Source organism: Anguilla anguilla, chromosome 2 (genome assembly GCF_013347855.1).
Source record: "Anguilla anguilla isolate fAngAng1 chromosome 2, fAngAng1.pri, whole genome shotgun sequence".
Classification (NCBI taxonomy): domain Eukaryota; kingdom Metazoa; phylum Chordata; class Actinopteri; order Anguilliformes; family Anguillidae; genus Anguilla; species Anguilla anguilla.
The window spans coordinates 9,481,432-9,504,259 of NC_049202.1; the positions used below are offsets into that span (position 1 = coordinate 9,481,432).

Genomic DNA, 22,828 nt, shown 5'->3' on the forward strand with positions numbered 1-22,828 from the left:
AGTAGGCCTGTAGCGTTGTGCACAGGTGATCTGATGATTAAGAGGCTTTTTGTAAACATGCAAAGCAAATGCCAAAGCCTGCCGTTCTACATTGTTATTATTAGTATGCTACAATATTCCATTTATTCCCATTACAGTTCTTGCAATATTCAATATTCACAGTGTACAGGGGAAGTATTTAAATGTACTTTCACAGTAAATAGTCACTGCTCCTCACTGCTGAAGACAAACCATTAATTCTCCACTTCTCGGTGTTTTGAGTAATGATGCTGTATTGTAAACATCTTTTAACAGAAGGGGGTGCCATAACACTATGTACTGAATTGACACACAGGCGTCTGAGACTTCCTAGCTTTGTTTTGGTTATTAGGGGATTAAGAGAATTTAAATAACTTCTTGATAATTTGTACTTCAGAGGGAAATGTAGTAGCCAAAATAGTTTGTGTTTTTTTTCTTCTAAAGGACCTCAGTAACATGAGTATGCTGGCTAATTTAAAAGTATATCTTCTTCATAATCCCTCTGGACAAGTACACATTTTGTGCAAGGATACATGCTTCCACAGATATCAAAGTTAATGAGGTTCACTGAGCCCCTTGGCTGGTGGGGCGTTACTGTATTATTGATGCGGTTTTTACAGGAAGTTATGGCTGCCTGCCGAGGTCGCGATAGACCAAGGACAGCCAGAAATCCGTTCCCTCATCCATCACCACACTGCTGCACATTAACCCTTTCTGATACGGGACATCCAAACTGCTCTTTCTGCATCCCACACTCTAATCACAGGTGTCACAGGTAAGCAAACGCCCAGGTGTACAAACACACGGAGCACGTAGGCCTACTGTGGAGGAATCTATGACTTAGACTATCCCTCCCAGCTATAGATATAAGCTGTATATATGTGTATGACATATATTTTCTGTTATTCCTGTATTTTACGTATGTAAAATAATAAAGAACAATTCATCATACCTTAGCATATCATTACCTCTTTCTGATTTTTTATTTATTTATTTTTTGTTACTGATGCAACCATCTTGTGGATTCAGTTTCAGCTGTGTTCTGCAGCATAATTTGATAAAACTGTTATAAATGCATTGTAATTCATTTTAATGTGTGGCCATGGAGCTAATCAGGCAACCAGTGATTCCATTAACAATATATTAATGTGAATTAAAGATCTATTAAATTTGTGATTAGAAAATGTAAATTATATAGATTACATAGATACTATGACAAATATTTCACATGCAGAGTCTTTAAAATAGTGAGATTTTTGCTTGTTTGTTAATAAAATAATCTTGCCAAGAATTCCAGTCTTAGTTCTCATGAATAAATGTTGAGGTACATTGTTCAGAAATGCTGCAAGTGCAAAATATGTACCTGCACTGAAAAAATGATCTTCTGTTCTTGCTTTAGTAGCAGCTTTTTGATTGGCAGACGTGAGGGAAAAGAGCAGCGGGATGAATTTGGAGGCTGCACTTCAGAGGTTTTCTGCGGATTAGACACAGCTCTTTCACAGGGTGATTTACAGTATGTGTGTGAAACGGCCTGTCAGCGTCTCTGGGCAGACGGCCTGCAGACGACCTTGGGCAGAGAATTGCAAAAATGTTGACGAGCTCTAATCACCGAGACCACAGGTGTGTCATGCTTTTTTTTGGCTGGACCGTAACAACGTGAATGTCTGTGACTGAGTGACTGAGTGAGTGATGAAGTTACTCCATTGGTCGGCCGAGTTATGAAGTTACACCATTGGTCGGCCGGATCACGTGTGTTTAGTCCAGCCATATACTAGGTTTTGACCTGGTCTTGTTTTCTTCTCCCTGCCGATGAAAATCCACGACTGTCAGATTGTAGCTTCTGTTTCTCTGCAGTGCCTTGGTTCAATGGCTTAATATATTTCTTCATATTTAGCTTTTCAGTGTGACTGAACATTTTGCTATTTTGTAGCTTTTCTAGAGATCTCTGCTGCAAAATACTACAGCCATGCAATGAAGCTCATTTCAATACTGTATTCCAACTGCACTTCCTAACACTAGATATCTTGCCTTATTTTTTTAAAAAAACCTATCTTTGGATTTAATTAGCATATAGTATAAATCATTGGATCGCAATGAGTTGTGATCATTTATGACAATCCTCCCCAACCATCCAATCAGCAGCACTTTGGGTCTGTACTTTAAGCACCAGTAAAAGGGCAATTTTGTGTATGCTGACTTAATGGATTTAAGAGCTGCCTGTTTCACTGATGAGGGTGGAGGAAGGAGAGGATGCAGTTGCTATGGCGACACATTAGGGCCAGACACATTTTCAACACTGTCTATTAGCCCTTTCAGCTTCTTTTCACATGGATTTGAGCAGGTCCTTAAACTGTGTAATTTGCCTCAACATGGGGTCCCAACACTACCGTAATGGCTGAATGTCGTAGAATTTTGTGTACCTGTTTCATTGCCGTGTTTCCATCCTGCAGCCACGTTACTGACAGATAACTATCACCCCTAAAGTCTATCTCCAGGCAGCATGTCTACACTCAGAACACTTACTGCCGCCCCAGTACAGGTTATTTGAATCCATGTTTGCAGGATTGCAGTTGTGCATCTGAGAATTGGCGCGTTATTAATAAGTCAGGGGGTCGGGGGAGCCTATCCCAGCATGCATTGGGAGAGAGGCAGGAATACAACTTGGAAAGGTTGTGGATTGCAGGGCACAAACACTACTCATAGCTACGGGCAATTTAGAGTTTCTACTTTCTGTGGGAGGAAACCAGAGTACCCGGAGGGAACCCACACAGACACAGGGAGGACATGCACCGAACCACCGTGCCACTTGACGATATCTAATTGAAGACAGCTCTAGGAACTTTGTGATCAATCATTCCCAGACTGCACGTGGGGCTCCCCCAGAATAATGGCAGTATCTTCATTTTACCACTAGATGGCAGTAGAAATGCACTCAATAGAATCCACAACTGCTTCTGAAAGGGGCTTGTGATGTTCTTGTTTTGGAAAGGACACTTTGTTCTTTGTCATAAGTCATTAACATTTTGGATAGAAAACAAAATAAATGTTGATTCAAACATTCTGTAACACTTATAAAACTGGGCTTTGGTTGGAGCAATTGGGATATTCTTCCATGCTCAAAGGTAATAAAAAAACCCACCTTTAGATAAAACCTGGATTTCAGATCACAGACTTCACTCCAGATTATCTTTAACGATACCTCCTTGTTCCTCTTTAGAAATTGTGGCTGCTGGTCCTGATCTGCTAATGGAACATAAGGTAAGAACATCCAGGGCAAAGCAATCCCAGCTGCTAAAATGCAGCCAGTTTCCTTTTGAAGGAAAATTACTCCCTGTAATGTTATGGCGATTAGCCAGAAAGGGAGGGAGGTCAGATTCAAATGAGGCAAACCGAGACATTAGCTGAAGTCAAAACGTTGTTTATTTATTTATTTTTTAGTCCAGCAGTCCTTCAAATGTAATGCACCACTTTATGTTAGTATGAAAACTCAAGGACTGCTCAGCATATCCTACAAACACTCAGGATGATGGACGACAAAGGATATATTGCAAAGCTGTAAGGATTAGGAGGAGGGAGACTGATTTAGCCTGAATGAATCCACCACCACACTGATATACAGAAATGAAAACACAGTTAGTTTTCCTAACATAAAGGAACTTTGGTGCGCAATTGATTGAAACTACAGCACATTTCCTTCAGGTAGTACTTAATGCAGCGGTGGAAAGTCCAGGACTCAGACAGTAGTCCTGCTATCTGTTTCTTCCACCCACCAACATCTGATTTCAGTAGTTCTACCTCCTGGCTGAAGAACTGTGCTAATGAGCAAATCCAGGTGATTGGAACAAAACGCTGGGGAGGACTTTTACACCTCTGGCCTTTGCAGATGTGTGATAAAACTTGCTATGCTTCCCCATCATCCATGCGCATTCTTATCTGGAAAGGATTGTGTCTTCTGCAGAGACAGTGAACTTTGATTTAAAATAGTAATGTAATGAGTTCTCAGTTTAGATAAATTTTGCAGTAAAATGTTTAGTGTTAAATCATTTGATCCCTGTTAGACTCATATGAACTCTGTTGAACTTGAATAAACACTGAACATTTTCTGTGATGACTACCAGGTTTGGTGTTTCCTTTTTGTTTTACTTCACAGGGTAGATGTGCAGAGTAATAATCATGGCCTACAAGCTACAGGGCACCCATTAACATCATGCTAGATTAAACAGAAGTAGCTTCATGTTTGCCTATACATAGTGCCCTAACGCATTGCTAACAGTAGTGTCTTGTTCTGGATTTGAACATGCAGCCTGCTGGAGTTAAACTACTGGAGAAATTATATTTTGATTGTGTTTATTTGTTAATCATGTCAGTAAGAACCCCACTCGGTTTTCCACATTCAAAAATGTTGCCGATTTCCCCGTTTTATCCACAAAAACATATGCCGAATGAAACATCAAAGAAGCACGATGTATATCTTCTATTTGGAGGACAGATTAGTAGTTTACAATGTGTAAAAATGCGTAATACACAGTGAGCCAAAAGTTATGCGTTTTATGAATAATCTAAATTTAAGACCAGCAGAGCTGATAATGTTGTGAGGGTGTAGCTCCCCAAATAAATTTGCTTCGTTAAAAATATCTTGTTTGAGTTTTCTTAAAGTGAGAAGCGAATGCATCGCGTTTTGGGCGGAAAATGTTAAACTAATTTTGACAACAGTGTAGCTTAGCCAAGCCTTGCATTTCCCCAGCAGTCAAGCACAAGAAAAAGTATGAAACGTTAAAATGGACTATTTTCTGCTTTTATTTGAAGTCCTACGCGTTTGGCGGAGCCGGTTAGCAGTAAACCTAATCCCTGTAGCAAGGCCTAAATCATACTAACCGTTTGGGCAGCAGTGGAAAGAGACTTGAGAGGTTGTGCTTCGGCGCGTATCGCTTCCTGACAGCCGTTATTCGGAGGAGAGGAGGAGAGCATGTGGATAGACTGAGTTAGCCAGCTAGCGTTAGCTACTTCACCATTTGGGAATACCAATGCACACGCCAGCTAGCTACCGTTTGCTAGCTAGTCAACTATTTTATCTAGCATTTCTCTTTAAAATAAGTAGCTGGCTACCTAGCAGTAAATTAGAAGACTGACTATTGAGTTCCGGCAAACGACAGCAATATTTATATTCACGTTGTGTTTGAACTAACTTAACATTTGGAGGTGTAGTATACATTTTCTTCTCATGCCAGTTCGTTGGTAAAGAAGAAGACGTCTGTCGTGTTCGAACAATGCTTCACTGCGATGCCATTCCTTGCTGCTTAATTTTATGCAGCTAGCTGCCTTCCGGAATTCCCAAATCGTTTATTTCGCCTTCTGGGATTTCAAGGAGATAGAGAAAGAAATGCTTGGACTAACGACAGTGATTTTCAACCCTGGAAAGGAGCGTCTGAGTTTTTGCATCATGCACGAAAGGAGCCGTGCCCACACAGTGAAGTAAAGTGCCGTTTGGATGTATCCCGGGAAGGATTCCGTAAAGATACAGGGACGTCGGACGCACTGTTTTTCTACTCCTTTGCAGTAGCTGGCTAACAGGGTTACATTGGAGTATTTATTCCTGGATCATAATGGAAAGCGAGGTGTTTACACCTTTGTTGGAGCAATTTATGCTTACCCCGCTGGTCACTTGGGTAAGACAGTAGCCTAGTTGTGTTTGATGTATGTGGTTGCCGCAAAAGTGTAGGATATCAAGTATGTGTAACGTTATCGTTTTCTGTAGGTGAAGACCTTCGGACAGTTAGGCGAGAAGGACGGGGGCAAACTTTCAGAATACATCGAATTGGTGGACGGCATCTATTTAAACGAGATCATGCTGCAGATGTAAGTATTGGCATTTTCATTCATTTTAAGGCTAGATAATTGTTTTACTGTTATATTGACTAGAAACTGGCTTGTAAGCTGTTCCTTTTAACCGCATAGCTAGGATAGATATACTGCAGTGGTCATTAACACCCGAATGGCACAAGAACACATTTCTGGTAAAGACGATGACTGTTTTGATCAGCACAATCCCGGTGTAGCCGGTAGACCGCTGTACTTTAGCGATTTGGACATCTTTGACAGCCAGAGGTAGTGTTTAGAACCGGCAGTCGCATCAATCAGAGTCGGATGAGTTCGAATGCAACCACTCCCACTTTTGGCACAGCGTGGCGCAGCTTGGTGCTGGGCTTTTCCGCACAGGCCGGCAGTTTATCTGCTACTAGTCACGTCTTTTGGTTTCGTGCGAGGTGTCATCCGCAGCCGACGGCAGTACTCTGTATTAGATCTCCGTTAGCACTAAGCGAACACGAATGTCATCGATTTCCGATGTTCTGGGAATCATTAAGTTCCTACTAAGTCCGCCAAAAAATGACGCAGAATGTGATTCTTAATGCTACTGTGTTTTTGGTGAGATAGGGTTATTGCAGTAGGGATGGAGTTTGATTGATACGGTCGTAATCCAGTTTAGCCAATTAATGTGGGTCTGGCCGCGTCGTAGCCTATTTGGTGCTTTAAACACATTTTTAATTAGTATGACAGTGACAGGCGTGACGTTGTACCAAATAGATTTCTTTTAAAGCAGAAATGGAAAAAGAATACAATGGAAACGGGGAACGCAACACATTCTAATTGGGGTGGAAAATTGTCTATTGTATCTTTTAGTGGAATTGGGTTATTGAGGTGGAATTAAGCATTGACTGAGCTGTTCACTATGTTTTTATATGTGGTCCGATGCTGGAGTGAATCAGGACGTGTAATACGGTTCTTAAAAAAAACCCCAGAATAATTGGTCTGATCTCGGAATAAATGATGTCAGATCGCAGGGAATGGATTGAGTTGTGCGCCACCAGGTTTGGGATGAAGGGCCTCACTCACTGTGCAGCAAAGAACCATCGATTTGTTCCTTATGTGCTTTTCCTATTCTTTGACCACAATATCCGCCCGCTGACTTGGAAATGGGCTTGATAGTTACATTGAACTCCGGGGTTTCTGAATACAATTAAATACGCTACAGAACAATGTGACTATCCATTTAACAAGGGGAAAATTTGAATGGCTTTTGTTTGAGCATTGTAAACGCGACATCCGCAGGCTTTCATTGTAAATGTTAGCTTTGTTTATGTTAAAAAAATATAAAATAAAATAAAAAAAGTGTGCGTAGCCATGTGTCATAGAATTACAGTACGCAAAAAACTGACATGCCCGTAGAGTTCACTGGGGGATATTGACTGAATTTGTATTTGTTATTAAGTCTTAACACGTGACTACAACTGGAGATGATGGAGTGCATATCGAAAAGTCATCCTGACTCGGTGTAACCATTATTAAAACAAACACGCGCATCCTCTCTTCTGGTTGGAGCTGGCCAGAAACACGATATCTGAAGTACAAAAACTAGGATTGTGAAACGGTTAACGTGTAGTCGTACGTGCACAAAAATCAACCTTCAAATCCCCAATGGTTTTGGCCGTGCCGACTCTGCTCTTTCTCACGCGCTCGTTATTAACTCGTTATCTGGTATGGAGCCTGTCAGGGAGGACGCGCGAGGATCATTTAGATGCTGATGAGTGCATGACTCACGAGCTTCAGAATTCTCTGGCTTTCATCTCTGTCCCAATGAAACACACACACTGCCAGCGGCTGTAATAACTTGTCCTTGCATTAGCAGCCTCCTGATTACGTGGTGCCAGGCTTATGAATGTGTTTGCTTTGTGAAAGTAGGATTTTGGTACAATGTGCACTGTGGAAAAGCAGAGGCCTGTACTTTATTATATAAGGATAAAATGAACCAATAATCATTGGAGAAGATCAGGGTGGGCAGGGCCAACACAAGACTTAAAAAAAGGAATGTTCAGGCAGTCGTATCATGCCGGTTGGACCTTCATTTGATCAGGTTTGTCTTGTAAAATAGACAACTTCAGCAACAGCAAAACTCTATTTAAATCATCGTAGGCAGCACCTCCTCATAATCATATGAGCACTTCTGTTTGTTTTGGAATAAGAGGAAGAGCAGCTGATTCCGGGCAGTGCATTTTGTCTTGTACTGTTGTTTAATCCCGACTGGGCTCCTGCGGTCTGTCCTGTATCCCTGTTTGCACACACTGTCGAGGGCACAGCATCGTTTCTTTTTCTTTTTCAGTTTTATTGTGGGTGGGAGGGGGGGGGGGTGTACTCATACCCCACAGCGCCGAACAACAACTGTGAACGTTCCCCAGGTTTTTTTTTCCTTAAGGGCAGGAGCGGGACAGTGTTTCCTTGTCGTCTGTGGGGCGGGGGGTGGGGGGGGGGGGGGCTGGGCAGCTGTAGCGGTAACTCGGCGCAGTCAGCGGGCGCATAAACACAGGCTACTTTGTGCAGCGCCGCTATGAAGCACATCTTTGTCCCCCCCCCCCCCCCCCCCCATTGCAGGTTGTGGCTTTTTTTACAGAGAGCGCTCATTTCTGCACTAAAAACATTCAGCCCGCATGACGAGCCTCAAGCAGTGATGCAAGTCCCCCCACCCCCAATAATCATCTCTAATGAGTCCAGAAATACTGATTTTCAGACCCTGAAAAGTCTCTGGGGAGCTCTGATATTTGGCTTGATCACTCATCATTCTTTCCTGCTGTCAGCTGTCAGAATGTAAATGCTATTGGTATGTGTGTGTGTTTGTGTGTGTGAGAGAGAGAGAGAGAGAGAGAGAGAGCGAGTGTGTGAGAGCGAAGGAGTTTATGACAAACACAAACCCCCCCCCCCCCCTTACCTCTGGTTGATTTTGGGTCTGTAAATAAGCCTCTTCCTCATTCACACCCCTGATCAAGCTGACTTCATACTGAACACATATGCAAATGCAGCACCCTTTGAGAATGAGTTGTGGTTCACACCAGTTAGATTTAGGAGGGGGGTGGCATAATGAAAGTGTCTTTCCTCCCCCAGTTTCTCCCAGTGTGGACCCTGCCCTCTTGGAGGCGGTGCTGTTGTTGTAATGTGTACCTCATGGCACAGGGTGGTGCCCCCTGTAAAGGACTCGGATGGGGGGGGGGGGGGGGGGGGGGGGAGCTGTTTTTTTTTACCTTGTGGTGCCTGAGGGGGCACAGCTTTTCTCACATTGTGGTGCTTTGTCCTTTTCCAATATGCCCTGGGTCAGTCATCAGGGGAACCAGGTTTGCTGCCCCCCCCCCCCCCCCCCCCAACCAATGCTCAGAAAAAGGGGCCAATGTGATGCTTTTGGATTCATGGAAGGTCATGTTGTGCGAATTCATAATGTCAGACGCCTGTTGTTCTTTTGTATCCCTCGTTCCTAGAAAAACTGAGCCGGAGTTTATCTGACATTATAAATCGACAAAGAAAACAAGAAGGTTTATCTGGTGTCTTCCTGAAAAGAATTGAGTTTGTGGTATTCTGTTTGTTTCAATGCAATCAAATCTTGATTTATTGTTACACGTAAGCAACCAAAGAAAATACACTTGCACAACGAAGTTATAACAGGTTTATTCTCCCGTCAGTATTCTGTCTGTCTGCACCACATACTGTCTGTCTGCCTGTCTGTCTGTCTGTCTGTCTGTCTGTCCGCCCCACACCCGTGCAGTCGGTCTGTCTGTTTGCACCCTGCACAGTTGCACCCCTGCTCTCCCCCGTCTCCACAGTCCCTCCCCTTCCCGCCAGATTATGGGAGATTAAGGCAATGAGATCGCTGCGGAACAGCAGCAGATAATGAACTTATTCCTGACTGGGCCATTTGTTCTCCTAATGACCCCAGCGGGGTGCGTTTTTTTGGGGAGGGGCCACGCGTAGAGCCGTTCTCCCCTGTGCGGTCCAGTCTGGTGCTGTGTTGTTGACGCAGTTATGTTTATTCCCTTTTTTAATTTGGTCTGCGCTGTAAGCCCTAAGAAAAACAGTGCAGCTCAGACCAGTAGACCCCGCCCACTTTCCAGGGGCATAACCCATGTTTCCTGACCAATCACGCAAAATCAGTAAAAGGTGACAATTCAAACGTGAACTGTGAGACACAGGCAGGGAAGTGATTGGATACTGAGGGGTGGGTGTGTCCAATACATCACGCTTCTGTGAGCCAAAGCAGTGACATTTACATTCAGACACTGAGCCTGACGCTCTTACCCAGAACAATCTTCACCGCTTGCATGTTTAATACAGTTCTTATGCTCAGTGGGGTATTTCACTGATGAAATTCAGGCTAAGTACCTTCTTGCCGAAGGGTTCAGCGGCAGTGCCCCACCTGGGAAGCGATCCTGCAACCTCTTAGGTCTAGCCCGCCCTAATATAGTCTCTATACTACACTGTCACCCAGTGTGATCCTCGGGGGGCCTGGGTTGTGTTGTCATGGTGATCCTTGTATGTGGTTCCCAAATGTCCCCCCTCCCCCCAACCTCCTCACAGCGGGGGCTGAGAGGCTCTAAATCCACTGTGGTGGCAGAAGGGAGGTGAAGTTTCCTTGTGGTGGGTGGGTGGGTCGGTCCATCAGCTGTCAGAGTGAAAAAGCTCTTAGTGTGTGTGTGTGTGTGATTTGTGTAATATATGCCCATTGCATGAGCAGTATATACAGCAAAACAAGAAAAGGAAAACACAAAATACCGTGACAAATGTAACTTAATACATAATAAGAAAAATAACAGGTGTGTGTGTGCAGTTCTCAATATGCACATGATTTAACTGCCAGGAAAACAATACCCAGAAAAGGCACCCAGGAACTTTGAGTGCGTAGCAGAACTTTGAGTTTGAGATCCCTGACCTGCTGCCCTTCTGTACAGTACTTGTCGAGGCTGCAGTTGTAGGTTTAAGATGAATGTCTTGCTACGTGCTGCTTTTTAGTTGTTTGAAATATATTTTCTTTCAGTGGTGCGTAACGCCAGTCCTGAGGGGCTGTAGAGTCTGGTGGCTTTTGGTGTGTTGCAATACGAGTGATTCATTCAAGTCATTGATTGGCTTAAAGAGTCCACATGCCTTGTCCCCAAGGCCTTCATTGGCTGCTGATCCAAAGGAAACCACAAATGCCTGCGGTCACTACAGCCCTCCAGGACTTAAGTTTGACGCCCCTGCTTTAGACCATGAACCCTGGATGCCCCCGTACCAGCCATTGTGTAGTCGGCTAGTCAGCAGAAATATCCTTCTGCACTCAGACAAAACTGTCTGGGCCAATCAAAGGCACATGCTGAAACTGAAATAAGATTTTAAAAGTCCAGAGAGTGAACCGTCCCTTTAAATATCTGAGGGAATCTGTGACCATTGCGTATCCATGGTAATCTGTCAGTATCCATGTCATCTCTGTATACTTCCTGCAGATTCCCTGAATTGTTACCGTATCTCCAAGGTGCCCCTTTTCAGCCTGTTGTTGACTCTGGTTGATGGGGAAGGGAGAGGGGGCCTGTCCTGCTCAGAGAGGGCCGTACGCCCACCCTAAATCCTGAAGTCTGGTTCCCCCAGGAAGCAGCTGCTGGGACAGTATTGTTTTAACTAGGCCTGGGAGACTCTGGGAGGTAATTTATGAGCTGTGAGTCGCAGCCTGGGCAAGGATGGCGCCGCTCTTCAGCTGAAGTGGAGAGGGTCAGCTGCCGGTGCCCACTGCCTGCTGGGACATTCTGAGGGTTGCTGCTGTACAGCGTGTCGGGCAGTGGATGTGTTGGTCTGGTTGGCTGTTGTTTCGATTTGTCAGTTGTTGGCCGTGTGAGTCGGTCGTTGTTTTGGTTTGCTGGCCCATAGGTTTGGCATTCAGGCTCTACTTTACCTAGCAGGAGCACTAGGGGGCATCACTAATGGTTTATTTTGGCATATAGCCTGCAGGGAGGTCTGTCTGTGTTCCTACCCACCAGCAACAGCCTGTACAGAGACTCTCAGATCCCCTATATGAGGCTGCTCCACCCCTTTACCTGCATTCTCCAACCCCATACCAGCCTGCTCCACCCATATACCAGCCTGCTCCACCCCTATACCAGACTGCTACACCTCAGTACCAGCCTGCTTCATGAACACATCCGTGCTAAAGCTCCCCATCCCCCGCCTTATCTTTGTGTTTGTGGCCAGAGATGAGGGCTGATTCTGGGCCTCTGTGGAGTTCCCCAGGCTCTCTGCTAGTGCTGAAATTGATTCAGCTTGTCATAAGTAGGTTACCCATAAAACCCCGCTCTGCTCGGGGCGGTGGCCTCCTCCTCCGCCGCCCTATTGGCTGTTCCGCGTGCGCTGTCGCTGCTCTGGCTCTTCAGGCCGTTCCGTCTGACGGTCTGATTGTGCTCACCTCACAAAGGGCCTTTTTCAGGAGCAGCACTCTTAATGGGGTGGATCGTGCCCAGGGAGGAGGCCCACGCACACGACCGCTAACGTGTGTGCAACCGCTAATATGCACATAGCCACTGATATGCACACAGCCACTGACATGCACATAGCCACTGACATGCACACAGCCACTGACATGCACATAGCCACTGACATTGACACCACCGCTAATATGACTAATATGTAACAGGAGTTCCTCACCTCTGTTTGTTTTTGTGCATTTACCCGCAAGCCAACATACGCCACTATTCACTATCCATTATTTTTAGTTTACAGATGCAGTCTTTTTGTTGTATAAAGTTTCTACCCATCCCTGAGCACCACGCACAAACCCTCCGTGTTTCCACTTGGGCCTGTGGGGCCTGTGGCTGTGGTTCAGCGTATTTGCGGGGGGGCACATTGTTCTGACTGGCATCTGCAGATGAAGAGCTCCATGTTACAGGATTACAGCCATTACACTCCCCTCTGCTTTTAAATAAGGGGGCTAAGATACCACCCCCCCTCCCCACCCCCCTGCTGGGGCCCCCCAGCGTGCTGGTTCTGTGGAGGTGGGGTTCATTCACACTGCAGATCAAAGGAACTTGCCCCCCATTCACAAGGCTAAATGGGGGTGGGGTGGGGTGGGGACTGGAGGGGGTGGGGCGTTCTATGCATCTGAGAGACTTGAAAAATATACCATATGTCCTTCATTTGCGAATGTCTTAATGTGTAAGCATGTCTTACTTTGACTGCTGTAAATGGGTATAATTAACTGCATTATTATTATTATTATTATTATTATTGTTATTATATGAATGATGGCATAAGCGGCCTGCAGGCACGCTACGAGAGCTGTCTGTGTGTGCCCTTGGAAGTGCTGCTGTAGGTCGTTTCCTCTAATTTATTAATTCCTCGGCCATGCGCTCTTAGGGCCCGTTCCGGGAACACGGAGCACTTTTCCGGTCCGTCTTCTCTCTGGAAATGATTACACTCCCCTCCGTCTCTCCGGTCATTTCCGCAGAGATCGCCAGCTCGAAATTAGCGAGGACGGACCGACGAGAGATTGCGTCTGGGTTGATTTGAAATGCATTGCGGGTCGCGTACGGAGTTAATTAGCGCTTCCGAGGTTGGCTAATTGTTTGAAATGGAAGACAGATGAGTGTACGTAATTGTACACATGCATGTGCACGCTCAGAGTTGTTGGAATTGGTTCTAGTAATATGCAGTATTTGCACAAGCACAAGCAATTTCACAGCTATTTTTGACTTACTCTCTAAGGTAAAATAACTACAAATGATCAGGTGGTTCGATGCAGCGACAAAGTGTAAATGAGTTGATTCCACTGTGGTTCATTATATTAAATGACATGAATCTAGCAGATGCTTTTACACAGAGAACATTTGTACTTCATCAGCAGGGACACAGACCTGTATTTCAAAATAAAAGTTCAGGACAGTTGTATGAATAGTGATTGTAAGGAAGTATTACCAATAAATTCAGTAGGAGGAAAAAATAAAATGGAATATAGAAAAAAAATAAAACTTATTTTATAGTGCCGCACCATCATCATGAACAGATACAGCTCAATAACGTAAGTGTGCTTGGCCCAGGATTTCCTGTAAAATTACCCATCCCGGGTAAATTCAGAATAAATAATAATTAGGAGGGAGTCAAATACTGCATATTACTAGAACCAATTCCAACAACTCTGAGCACAAAATATAATGTAACTTTAAACAAGACCAGGTCAAAACCTAGTATATGGCTGGACCTAACACACCTGATCCGGCTGACCAATGGTGTAACTTCATAACTCGGCCAACCAATGGTGTAACTTCATCACTCAGTCAGATCACTCAGTCACTCAGCCACAGACATTCGCGTTTGTAGGGCTGGCCCCGCTGTTGCGGTCCAGCCAAAAAAATATACAATGATCTTGTGTGAGTGGGTGACCATTAACTTTTCCTGATGAAGTGTGAATGCCACCATTTTCCTCAAACTCTCGTAATGACTCCAGTAACTCAAGGTCCTGTTACTCCTCCCTCATCGCACCGAGCTCTCGTTAAAGCCTATTTCACGCTGCCTTCCTGTGAGGCCTTACGGAATTCTGCCGTTGCGAATGCTTCCGCTCACGTTTCCTGCTCTGTCTGTTCCCTTCCAGAAACCCCAAAGCTTCCGTTCAGAGAACAAACAAGAACGTGAACAACGACTCCACTCTCCGGATACAGAACCTGACCATACTCATCCGCCAGATCAAATCCTACTACCAGGTGAGTCCGTGGGGAGCGGGCGAAGCTTTAGCGGCCGTTAGCCGTTAGCTTTTCGTTCGCCTGCCCGGCACGTTGGAATTACTGTGTTTCTGATCCCCCCACAACCACATCTTGGGAGTATTTGATTTCATTTTGCATTGCATTATGGTACAGTCACTTGATTTGAGCTGACATTGATCCGATTTTTGGGGTTGAGCCCTGTTATGCTGGCCTTGTTATACAGAGTGTCTGCTTGAATGCCTAAATGTGGTTGTTTAATGCAAATGGCGTAATGTTTATCGTGTGGTTACAAAGTTCCCTCTACATTTCCTACAGTTCTACAGCGGGTAGAACTGGCTTTGTTAGCACAAATACCCACACGCGTGTGTACAGCACAAAGACACACACACACACACACACACAACTGGCTCCAGCCAAGAACTCTAAATATACACAGACGCCCCCTTTCCATCTTACTGACACTACTTTGTTGTATTTGTTGCTGGATGGCTTGAGACGCACTGGGTGCTTTATTTTAAAAGGGTGATTTAAAAGGGAGAATTGTTTTTAAGAGTGCCCCCCTTCTCATCTTATAAACTGTCTGCTGCACAGTGTGTGGGGTACTGCGGGGTTTGGGTACTGGGGGGGTCGGTTACTTGGGGAGGTCAGGTTCATGTCCCACTGGCACTGGAGGGGGATTCCTCATCTACACCAGAGATCTATAGAGACCTGGCAGCTGGCAGGATTAATCTCGGTAACTGTTTTGCTCTGTGTGGCTTTTAAACTTTTGATACTGATACCTGATATACTTAGTGTCACATAGCTTGACTGTGTGTGTGTGTGCATATATATGCATTAGCGCGCGCACACACACCATATATGTGTGTATGTGTGCGCTTATGTTATGCCTGTGGGCGTGCATTAGTGTGTGTGTGCATGATTCGGGGGGTGTGCGCATGTGTGCACGTGTGTGTGTGGGCGTGCATGTGTGTGAACTGTGAACATAATCCACGGACAGGTGGATGCTATTCAGTTCAGTTGGTCCAATGTAACCAGAGACTTCCTTTTTATTGGGGGGGTGCAGGGGGGTGTTGAGGGAGCTGTGGCTCTTAAAGGACAGCCTGCAGGGTAGAGTCAAAATCACCACAGATTTTTTGTTTTGGTTTCATCTGAACTGCAGCCGCCTGAATCTCTGCAACGAAGGGGAAAAGGGGGAGGGGTTATCCCTGTGTGACATCATCATTCAGGGGTGGAGCTTTATACATTTTCTTTGACGTGGGCTGAAGTGTTATATGTGACACGTTAGTAATTAGATTGATACATGATCCTAAAATTGAGGGGCCAAGATCAAATAATGATTTTTGGCTGGAGTTCCCCTGTACTACCCCCCCTGGGAGGGTAGAGTGGTGGGGGCAGAGAGACACACACACCCACATCTGTCCAGCAGCCGGTTTTAGTCAACAACCACCCCCCCCCCCCACCCCTCCAATGGGACAGGGCAATGCTGAAGGAGGGATTGGGTTACTCCGCCTCAAGGCTCTCCACCTGGCAACCCAGGAGCTAGGCGCTTCTTTATCATTATGAAAACATAAGTGTTATTCAGACTGATTAAATAGTGCATCAGTTATGTCAAAGTGTATGTCCAGGCCTACATCTGTACAGTGTCCGCACACCTCCCACTACTGACACAATTTATAAGTCTGCTTTTATTCACACACGTTTGAGACTTTGTTTTCTCTGCACGTTGTATTTAAAAGAGGAATGAGGATGAAGAATCTCACCCCCAGCCGGTAGCAATCATCGAATCCCATCCTGCCCCATGTTCCTGAAGTTTAAAATGACAAATGACAGTAACTGTCACACTTTGTTTGATATAATAAGCTTTGAATGTCAAAGAACAGGAAGAGCTTTTATTCGGTTAATTTTTTTGATCCATCTTCGAGTCCATTTAACGCGCTTCACTCGGTTGTAATTGCCGATAGATCAGTTTAATCTGGCTCATAAATCTGCACACAGATATCAATGCCCTTTGTGTGTGACACGTTGCTGTAGCGTGTAGCTGAAAGCACACAGTCTGAGCTGCTGTGGCTCTCTCTGATCTCACACCCTCTCCCCCTCCCAGGACACTGGCGCTTTCGCTGTTATTGTCATAAAGGGTTCAGCCGAGGCAGTTTTTTTTTTTTTGAGGGTAGATTCCATCAAAGACATCCCATAAGGCACCTAGAATTGCTTGTTTTGTTTTTTTTGGGAGGGGGGTGTGTGTATGTGGATTTGAAAAAGGGCAGCTGTTATTAATGTGTGTGCAGTCTGTACTGTGTGTTATGTGTGTGTAGTCTATGTGTAATGTGTGTGCAGTCTGTGTGTGTACTGTGTGTGTGCAGTCTGTGTGTGTAATATATGTAGGCTATAATCTGTGGAAGTGAGAGACTGTTCATACTGGTGTAAAAGAGAGACCACCGGAATCTGTGCAGTGACCAGCAGTTTGTAAAAAAAAAAAAAATCTGCTGTAGGTCAGCGTGCTAAATGATCTTCTATTCATTCATTTGGTTCCATTCAGTTCGAATGACTGTTTTTGTATGGCTGATCTTGGTCCTGTTCTCCGTTACAGTTAGCACAGTGTATGCTCAAAACCAACCCGTGAGTTCAGTACAAACACGCAGGATTATAGGGAGTTATGAAAGGCACTCTTATCACGTCTTTATATTCTACAGAGGGATGAGGCCACATTTGGGTGCAAAAGCTTGGAAGTGAAATATCAGCCATGATGATTGTGAATTCTGCGAATGATAACTGTTTAATGGGCATGAAGCGGAATTCTGGGAAATGGTATCGTGGCGGGTTGGTATTTGACAAACAGCAGAAGCTGGAAATGACAGCAGGATTTCTACAGTGAAGCGAGGGAAGTACGAGAACTTTTTATCAAACAGAATTGTTTATACACTTAAGAAAATCACGTTTTCAGTTGTGCTTAGTTTTACAGTTGAGGCTGTGCTTGGCTAGCCATATGGTACTTGTTGTGCTTGTTGTCAAAGAGGCTGATTCCCACATCTGAGTAACTCTTGCAGGAAACGCTTTCCTCCTTTGGAGGGGTTTCTGTAATGAGTTTAACCCACTCGTTCAACTTTTCACCTTCCTGGCCTCAGGCCAGAAAAGTGCTATGGCAGACTCTTTAAACTCTCCGGAAATGCTGCTCCAGTGTTCTTAACATTGGCAAGTTCTGTCTCCCTACATTTTAAGCCAAAATGTGATCTTCTGAATATTCATTAAGGAGGCGTGGCCAAGAGACAGTACTGTGGCTGGTCTGTACTGTAATACAGCAGGAGAACCTCCAGTTGCCAATCAGAACCTCCTGTAGTTAAGCAGCAGAGTGGATGGAAGGTACTCGGGAGCTGAGCGTCTGGTGTGAGCGTGGAACCTGCTCTATCAGCACTGCTGCTTACTCAGCTAAAACTCCGAAGCTCCCTCTGACACACTGCAATTAACTCTCCTCACAGTTCCAGCGTCTGAGACTTCAGCTCCGCCCCGACTCTTCTCCTCCGCCCTCCCGCTCGGTCTCTGAGATCCGCGCCATTGTGAGGTCAGAGCCGTTTCCACGGGAGCTGCCAGGGCGGGAGGGCGGCTGTGTGTGTTTCCTTCAGCGGGCGGTGGATTACGCAGGCCGCCGCAGCAGCCCGCCCTGCGTTTTATACGGGGCCGCGTGGTTTCCGCAGTAACGCTTAAAGGGACGCGCGGGAGTGGAGGCGGGGAAGTCGTCTAGACGAATCGGCTTCCACCTGCATCACATTTTGAGCTTCTTTCATTATTTATTTTTCTTTTTTTTGAGAGGATAAAGACAGAGTTGACTTTCATGCTAGGTCTGGAAAAGAGAAGAAGACCGTTTCAGTGCGATAAAAGCTGCCTTTACCACAGAAAGCAAAGTGCCGCCCGCACATGGGCTATGATAATGAGCTCACCCGCTTTTTCCATTCAGTCATTTCCTCAGATGAAAAGCACAGCTCTTTAGCTGTAGGGTTTCTGTCCTATTTTTAATCTCCCGTTCAAGTGGACAGAACCGCCCCCCCCCCCCCCCCCCCCCCCATCCGCACCCCCAGTTTTCAGCCAAAGCTTATTTATAAAACCCTCTTGCAGAGATCTTGTACACGTGACTGAACTAAAGAGACTCCTATAGGAGCTACTATTTGCAGGAAACAGAAGCCATCGCTTAGGGGTTCGTCCGACTTCATTAACAGGTGATTAGTCAGATTTTATATGGTAATTCATTTCGGTCTAGTGGGGTAACAAAACCTGATTACTTCAGATGTAATTACTCAACCGGTCTCCACACCTTGTCACGAATGTGCATAAACATTTCTAGCTGCGACTTTTCAGCAAGAAGGATTACACTTAAGCTACACTTAAAATGTCAGCTCATAGAGGCGGTCTGCCACATCTAGGACGACAGACCGCTCTCACTGATATGTGTGTCATTAGAGGGAGCCAGGCTTTTTCTGTGATTGCTACCAATTAAGCATGACCGTTCCCTGATACCTTTTGAGAAAAAAAAGTTATGGACTGCAGCTTTAATTAAGAAATGGTTTCACATGTTATTTGAACTTGGCCAGCAGGCTGTATCAACCGTTTACCATATCAAAAGTGTCCCTTCATAAAAACAGCTTTGAAGTTTTAAAATGTTCGCACAGTAAATTTGCTCTTGGTCTTGGGTCAGCAGAAGCCTTTGAGTCCTCGCTTTGGTGATAATTTCTCTGACCTTTCGCTCGGTGCAGCTTGTAGTTTGGGCCTTGCTGAGATGAGCTCTATTAGTCACTGCTGCTCATGTTTGTGTTTCATCACGCTCAGCTGAAACGCTGGGGGGGGCATGTTTTTAAAGGCTGTTTTCTCACCTCCCCCACACCCCGAGATCCAGCTCTGTCTACCCCACACCCCAAGATTCAGCTCTGTCTCCCCCACACCCCAAGATTCAACGCCATCTCTCCACACCCCGAGATCCAGCTCTGTCTTCCCCTCACCTCGAGATCCAGCTCTGTCTCCCCCCACACCCCGAGATTCAGCTCTGTCTCCCCCCACACCCCGAGATTCAGCTCTGTCTCCCCCACACCCCGAGATCCAGCTCTGTCTCCCCCACACCCCAAGATTCAGCTCTAACACACACCCCAAGTTTCTGCTCTTAACAGTGTGGTCCCTGTTTTTCTCACGCTTGCCAGAAAGCATCAGTGTGTCTTTGATGTGCTCAGCAGTCTTACCTCCCCCTCTTAAGTAAAATTAATTGAGCGTTAGGCGGTAACGGTTGGCGGAAAACCCACACTGCCCGTGGCGTCCCTCGTACAGATTTAGTTTCTTTTTTGTTTGCCCATTTTGTCGTCTCTGTAGCATTCAGCAGAGTGTACAGTGCTCCGGTCACGAGCAGTTTCAGCTGTTAGTCTGATACTGGAATTCAGCTCTCCTACCGCATTCGTCTGTTTCATCTGGGCAAGAAATGGCCTCAACTCTGAGGTATTAAGAAACAGGGAAAAAAAAAACAAAACGGTCAAACTGCTTTTGAATTTCCAGAGCGTGGATGTTTTAAAAACGGATTTTTCCCCTCCCAGACGCCTCCTTTTCCCATTGCGCGGGTTCGGCTGGAAACTGGGCACACTTCCCCGGGGAGGGGCGCAGTGACCGGGGGGTGTTTATTTGTACAGAATCAAAAGGGAAGAGGGGTGCGTTCTGTGCGTGGAGCAGGCCTCACCTCAGCCCGTCACGCTTTCGTTAATTGTCGGCCGGCTGCGCCCTCACTGGTAAAAATGGGACCTTGCTTAGTTGGCCGCAAGGGGACTTCCTGTGTAAATAAACAATACGTTTCCTTTTACAGTCCAAAGATGGCTGCGGAGTTATTTTTTTGTGCGTTTGTTGTTTTTGTTGTGGGTTTGTTTCTTTCGGCAGATATGTTGGTTGAAAACAGGAAGTGCGAGCCTGACCCATTAGGCCAAACCCCTCCATTTCAGAGATTCTGCTTGTCTTTGCTGGGAATCAGAATTCCTTTGGGGTCTGTTTAAATTTGGGGGGTGGGGGTGGGGGAGAGAATCCCTTCCTTTGACATTTGTCTCATGAGGAATGCAGTTTAAATTCATTAGGGGGGGTGTTTGCGTTTGCTTCGGACAGAACGCGTGTTCACATGCGCTGCAGGGGGACAGTACAAAGGTCCCTGTGTTGATTTTTTTTCCGGTCTAGTTTTTTTAATTTTTTTAGATGTTTAATTTTTTTTAATGACTCGATGAAAAAACAGGCCCTCCCCTGGCAGGGTGCTGCTCCCCCCTCCTCTAAAATCCACTCGAGTATGACCCCCTCCCTAGGGCACGTCAGTGGACGATTGTGTGAAATTGGGCTAACTGCGACTCTGGAGCGTGTGACTGATGTGGTCAAAATGGCCTCATGTTCCCCCGTCAGGACCCCTCCTCCAGTGTATTTTTAGCCTAAATTGTATTTCACCTGTCGCTGGTACGAACAGGTGATATTTACCTGAGTGCAGGTGTTTCCACCGTCCAGGGTGACAGCCTCATGGAAACTCTGCACCTCAGTATTTTACTGTGGGGGGGGGGGCGCTGTCTGGTAAGACTGATGGGGTTTTTTTTTTAAGGCTAACTGCTAGACGTCAGAATGTTTTGATTTTAAAAAAATACTAGGTCCCTACAATACAGCTCAGACGGTTTGTGTCAGGTTGCTGACGTGTGAAAGTTTCGAGCCGAGTGCAGGAGATTGATTTTGTGCTGTGACGCATGTGTTGGTGTCGGTGTCGTACAGAAACCTCATTTCTCCAAAAAAATGGAATTCCGGGGAAAAGCAGTATAACTGCTCCCTGTTTTTCCCCTTTACCAAACGGAACTATGGTTTTATCATCTGGGGTTTCGAACCAACTTTATTAGTTTTTAAGGAATCTCTAGCACTACATGGAAATGGATGAGAAGTCTGTTGGAGAATTGAGCTCTGTAGCTATGGGCTAAGAGTTAAAGGTGATGATTTGAAGGTCACGGGCCGGATTTTACTGCATCATAAGTGGATTGTCAACCTATTATTTTCATTTGGGCTGTTGTTCTTTTTTTAGTCTTTTTTTTTAACATACAGTAATGTATGTTACAGTGCTTAATCTGTCCTGTGGGGAATGCTGCAGATGCTCTTTCCTGTTAGAGGGACATTAGCGTTTCCTGTCCTGAACGGAGCAGAGAGATGGAGAGGGGGATTATTTCCCTCCCCCCCCCCCCCCTCAGACCGGACCATAGCTGCAGACTTTCTGTCTGCTCTACGATGTCAGAGGTGCCTTTTAAATGATCCGACACAGACGGCAGGAGGAATTATTCCGGATGGCTGTCAGAAAAACATTTCTAAAATTGATTACGGAAGTAAATATTTGCGGGGTATAAAATGTCTGGTGTTGGTAAGCATGTTTGAAGATGGTTTTGTTTCTGTTGACACTAATGGATTCATAACCTCTATAATGAGGAGCATTATTGAGTCTGTGGTTTCATAAATAAGATTAAAAATGCAGAATCATCCTCAGAATTCACAGGTTCAGCAAGAATTTCAGTTTTCTGGAATCAGCTGGTAGGAAACGGGGTCAGGCTTTCTGCGAGCTCGACTTGCATGGACGTCTCGGACTGGTTTGTGTCGCCTAGCGAAACTGGCAGGTCGGCCGTTTTAATTATGAATTAGGAGTGACCTTCGTCTGCCTCTCTCTGATAGGGGGAGCCACAGTTAGGTCTCACAGCTCGGCTCTGACGCACTGCCCCCAGGGCAGAACGAATCGGCCGTTATCTCCGAGTCTAGAAATGATTTCCCGCTAAAGAGTCCCTCAGTGCGTCTCTTTGTGAGCGCGTCTGGTGAACTCTGCCCCCCTGCCCGTGATGTTTTCGCTGTTGCTGCGGGCCTGCGGGCGGCGTGTTTTTGTTTTTTTAAATTGGTCCGGGCTTTGAGCCGCCGGTGGTAGACGGTCGAACGCGCGCGGCAGGCTCACGCCGCCTGAGAGATTCGGCGGAATTGGCGCAGTGCTCTCTTGTGCTCTGGCTCAGCGTCGCAGTCAGATGTGCGCTTTTTCCCTCGGATGCGTTTCCTGCCCCGCGATTGGTCCGCCGGCAGCGGTGACGTGTTCCTGCCCAGCGCGGCTGACGGCAGCCTTTTCGGGTTTCCTCCAGGAATCGACGCGTTCGTGGTGGTTTCTGTTCTCCTCCTGAGCGCAGGAACTCGCTCCTTCGCTCTGCGAACGAATCATACGTCCCGCGGACGATATCAGTAACGCTGCTCAAAATCCAGCTGGCTGTCTTTCTCTTTTA

At 45.7% G+C, this 22,828-nt stretch overlaps 1 protein-coding gene across 14 annotated transcripts in view; it reads left to right on the plus strand.

The window, feature by feature from the left end:
• The first annotated feature begins 4,865 nt into the window (after positions 1-4,865).
• Positions 4,866-22,828, plus strand: part of LOC118221032 (girdin-like) — a 53,249-nt gene continuing 35,286 nt past the window's right edge. For 9 of the 14 annotated variants that reach the window (XM_035405623.1, XM_035405622.1, XM_035405618.1 and 6 more), the window contains exons 1-3: positions 4,867-5,684; positions 5,774-5,874; positions 14,441-14,549. In XM_035405623.1, the coding sequence (XP_035261514.1) occupies positions 5,622-5,684; positions 5,774-5,874; positions 14,441-14,549 (273 nt within the window). In that variant the 5' untranslated portion in view covers positions 4,867-5,621. Of the gene's footprint in view, positions 5,685-5,773; positions 5,875-14,440; positions 14,550-22,828 lie in introns of all 14 variants that reach the window. The other 5 variants (XM_035405609.1, XM_035405610.1, XM_035405616.1 and 2 more) reach the window with 1 other exon arrangement.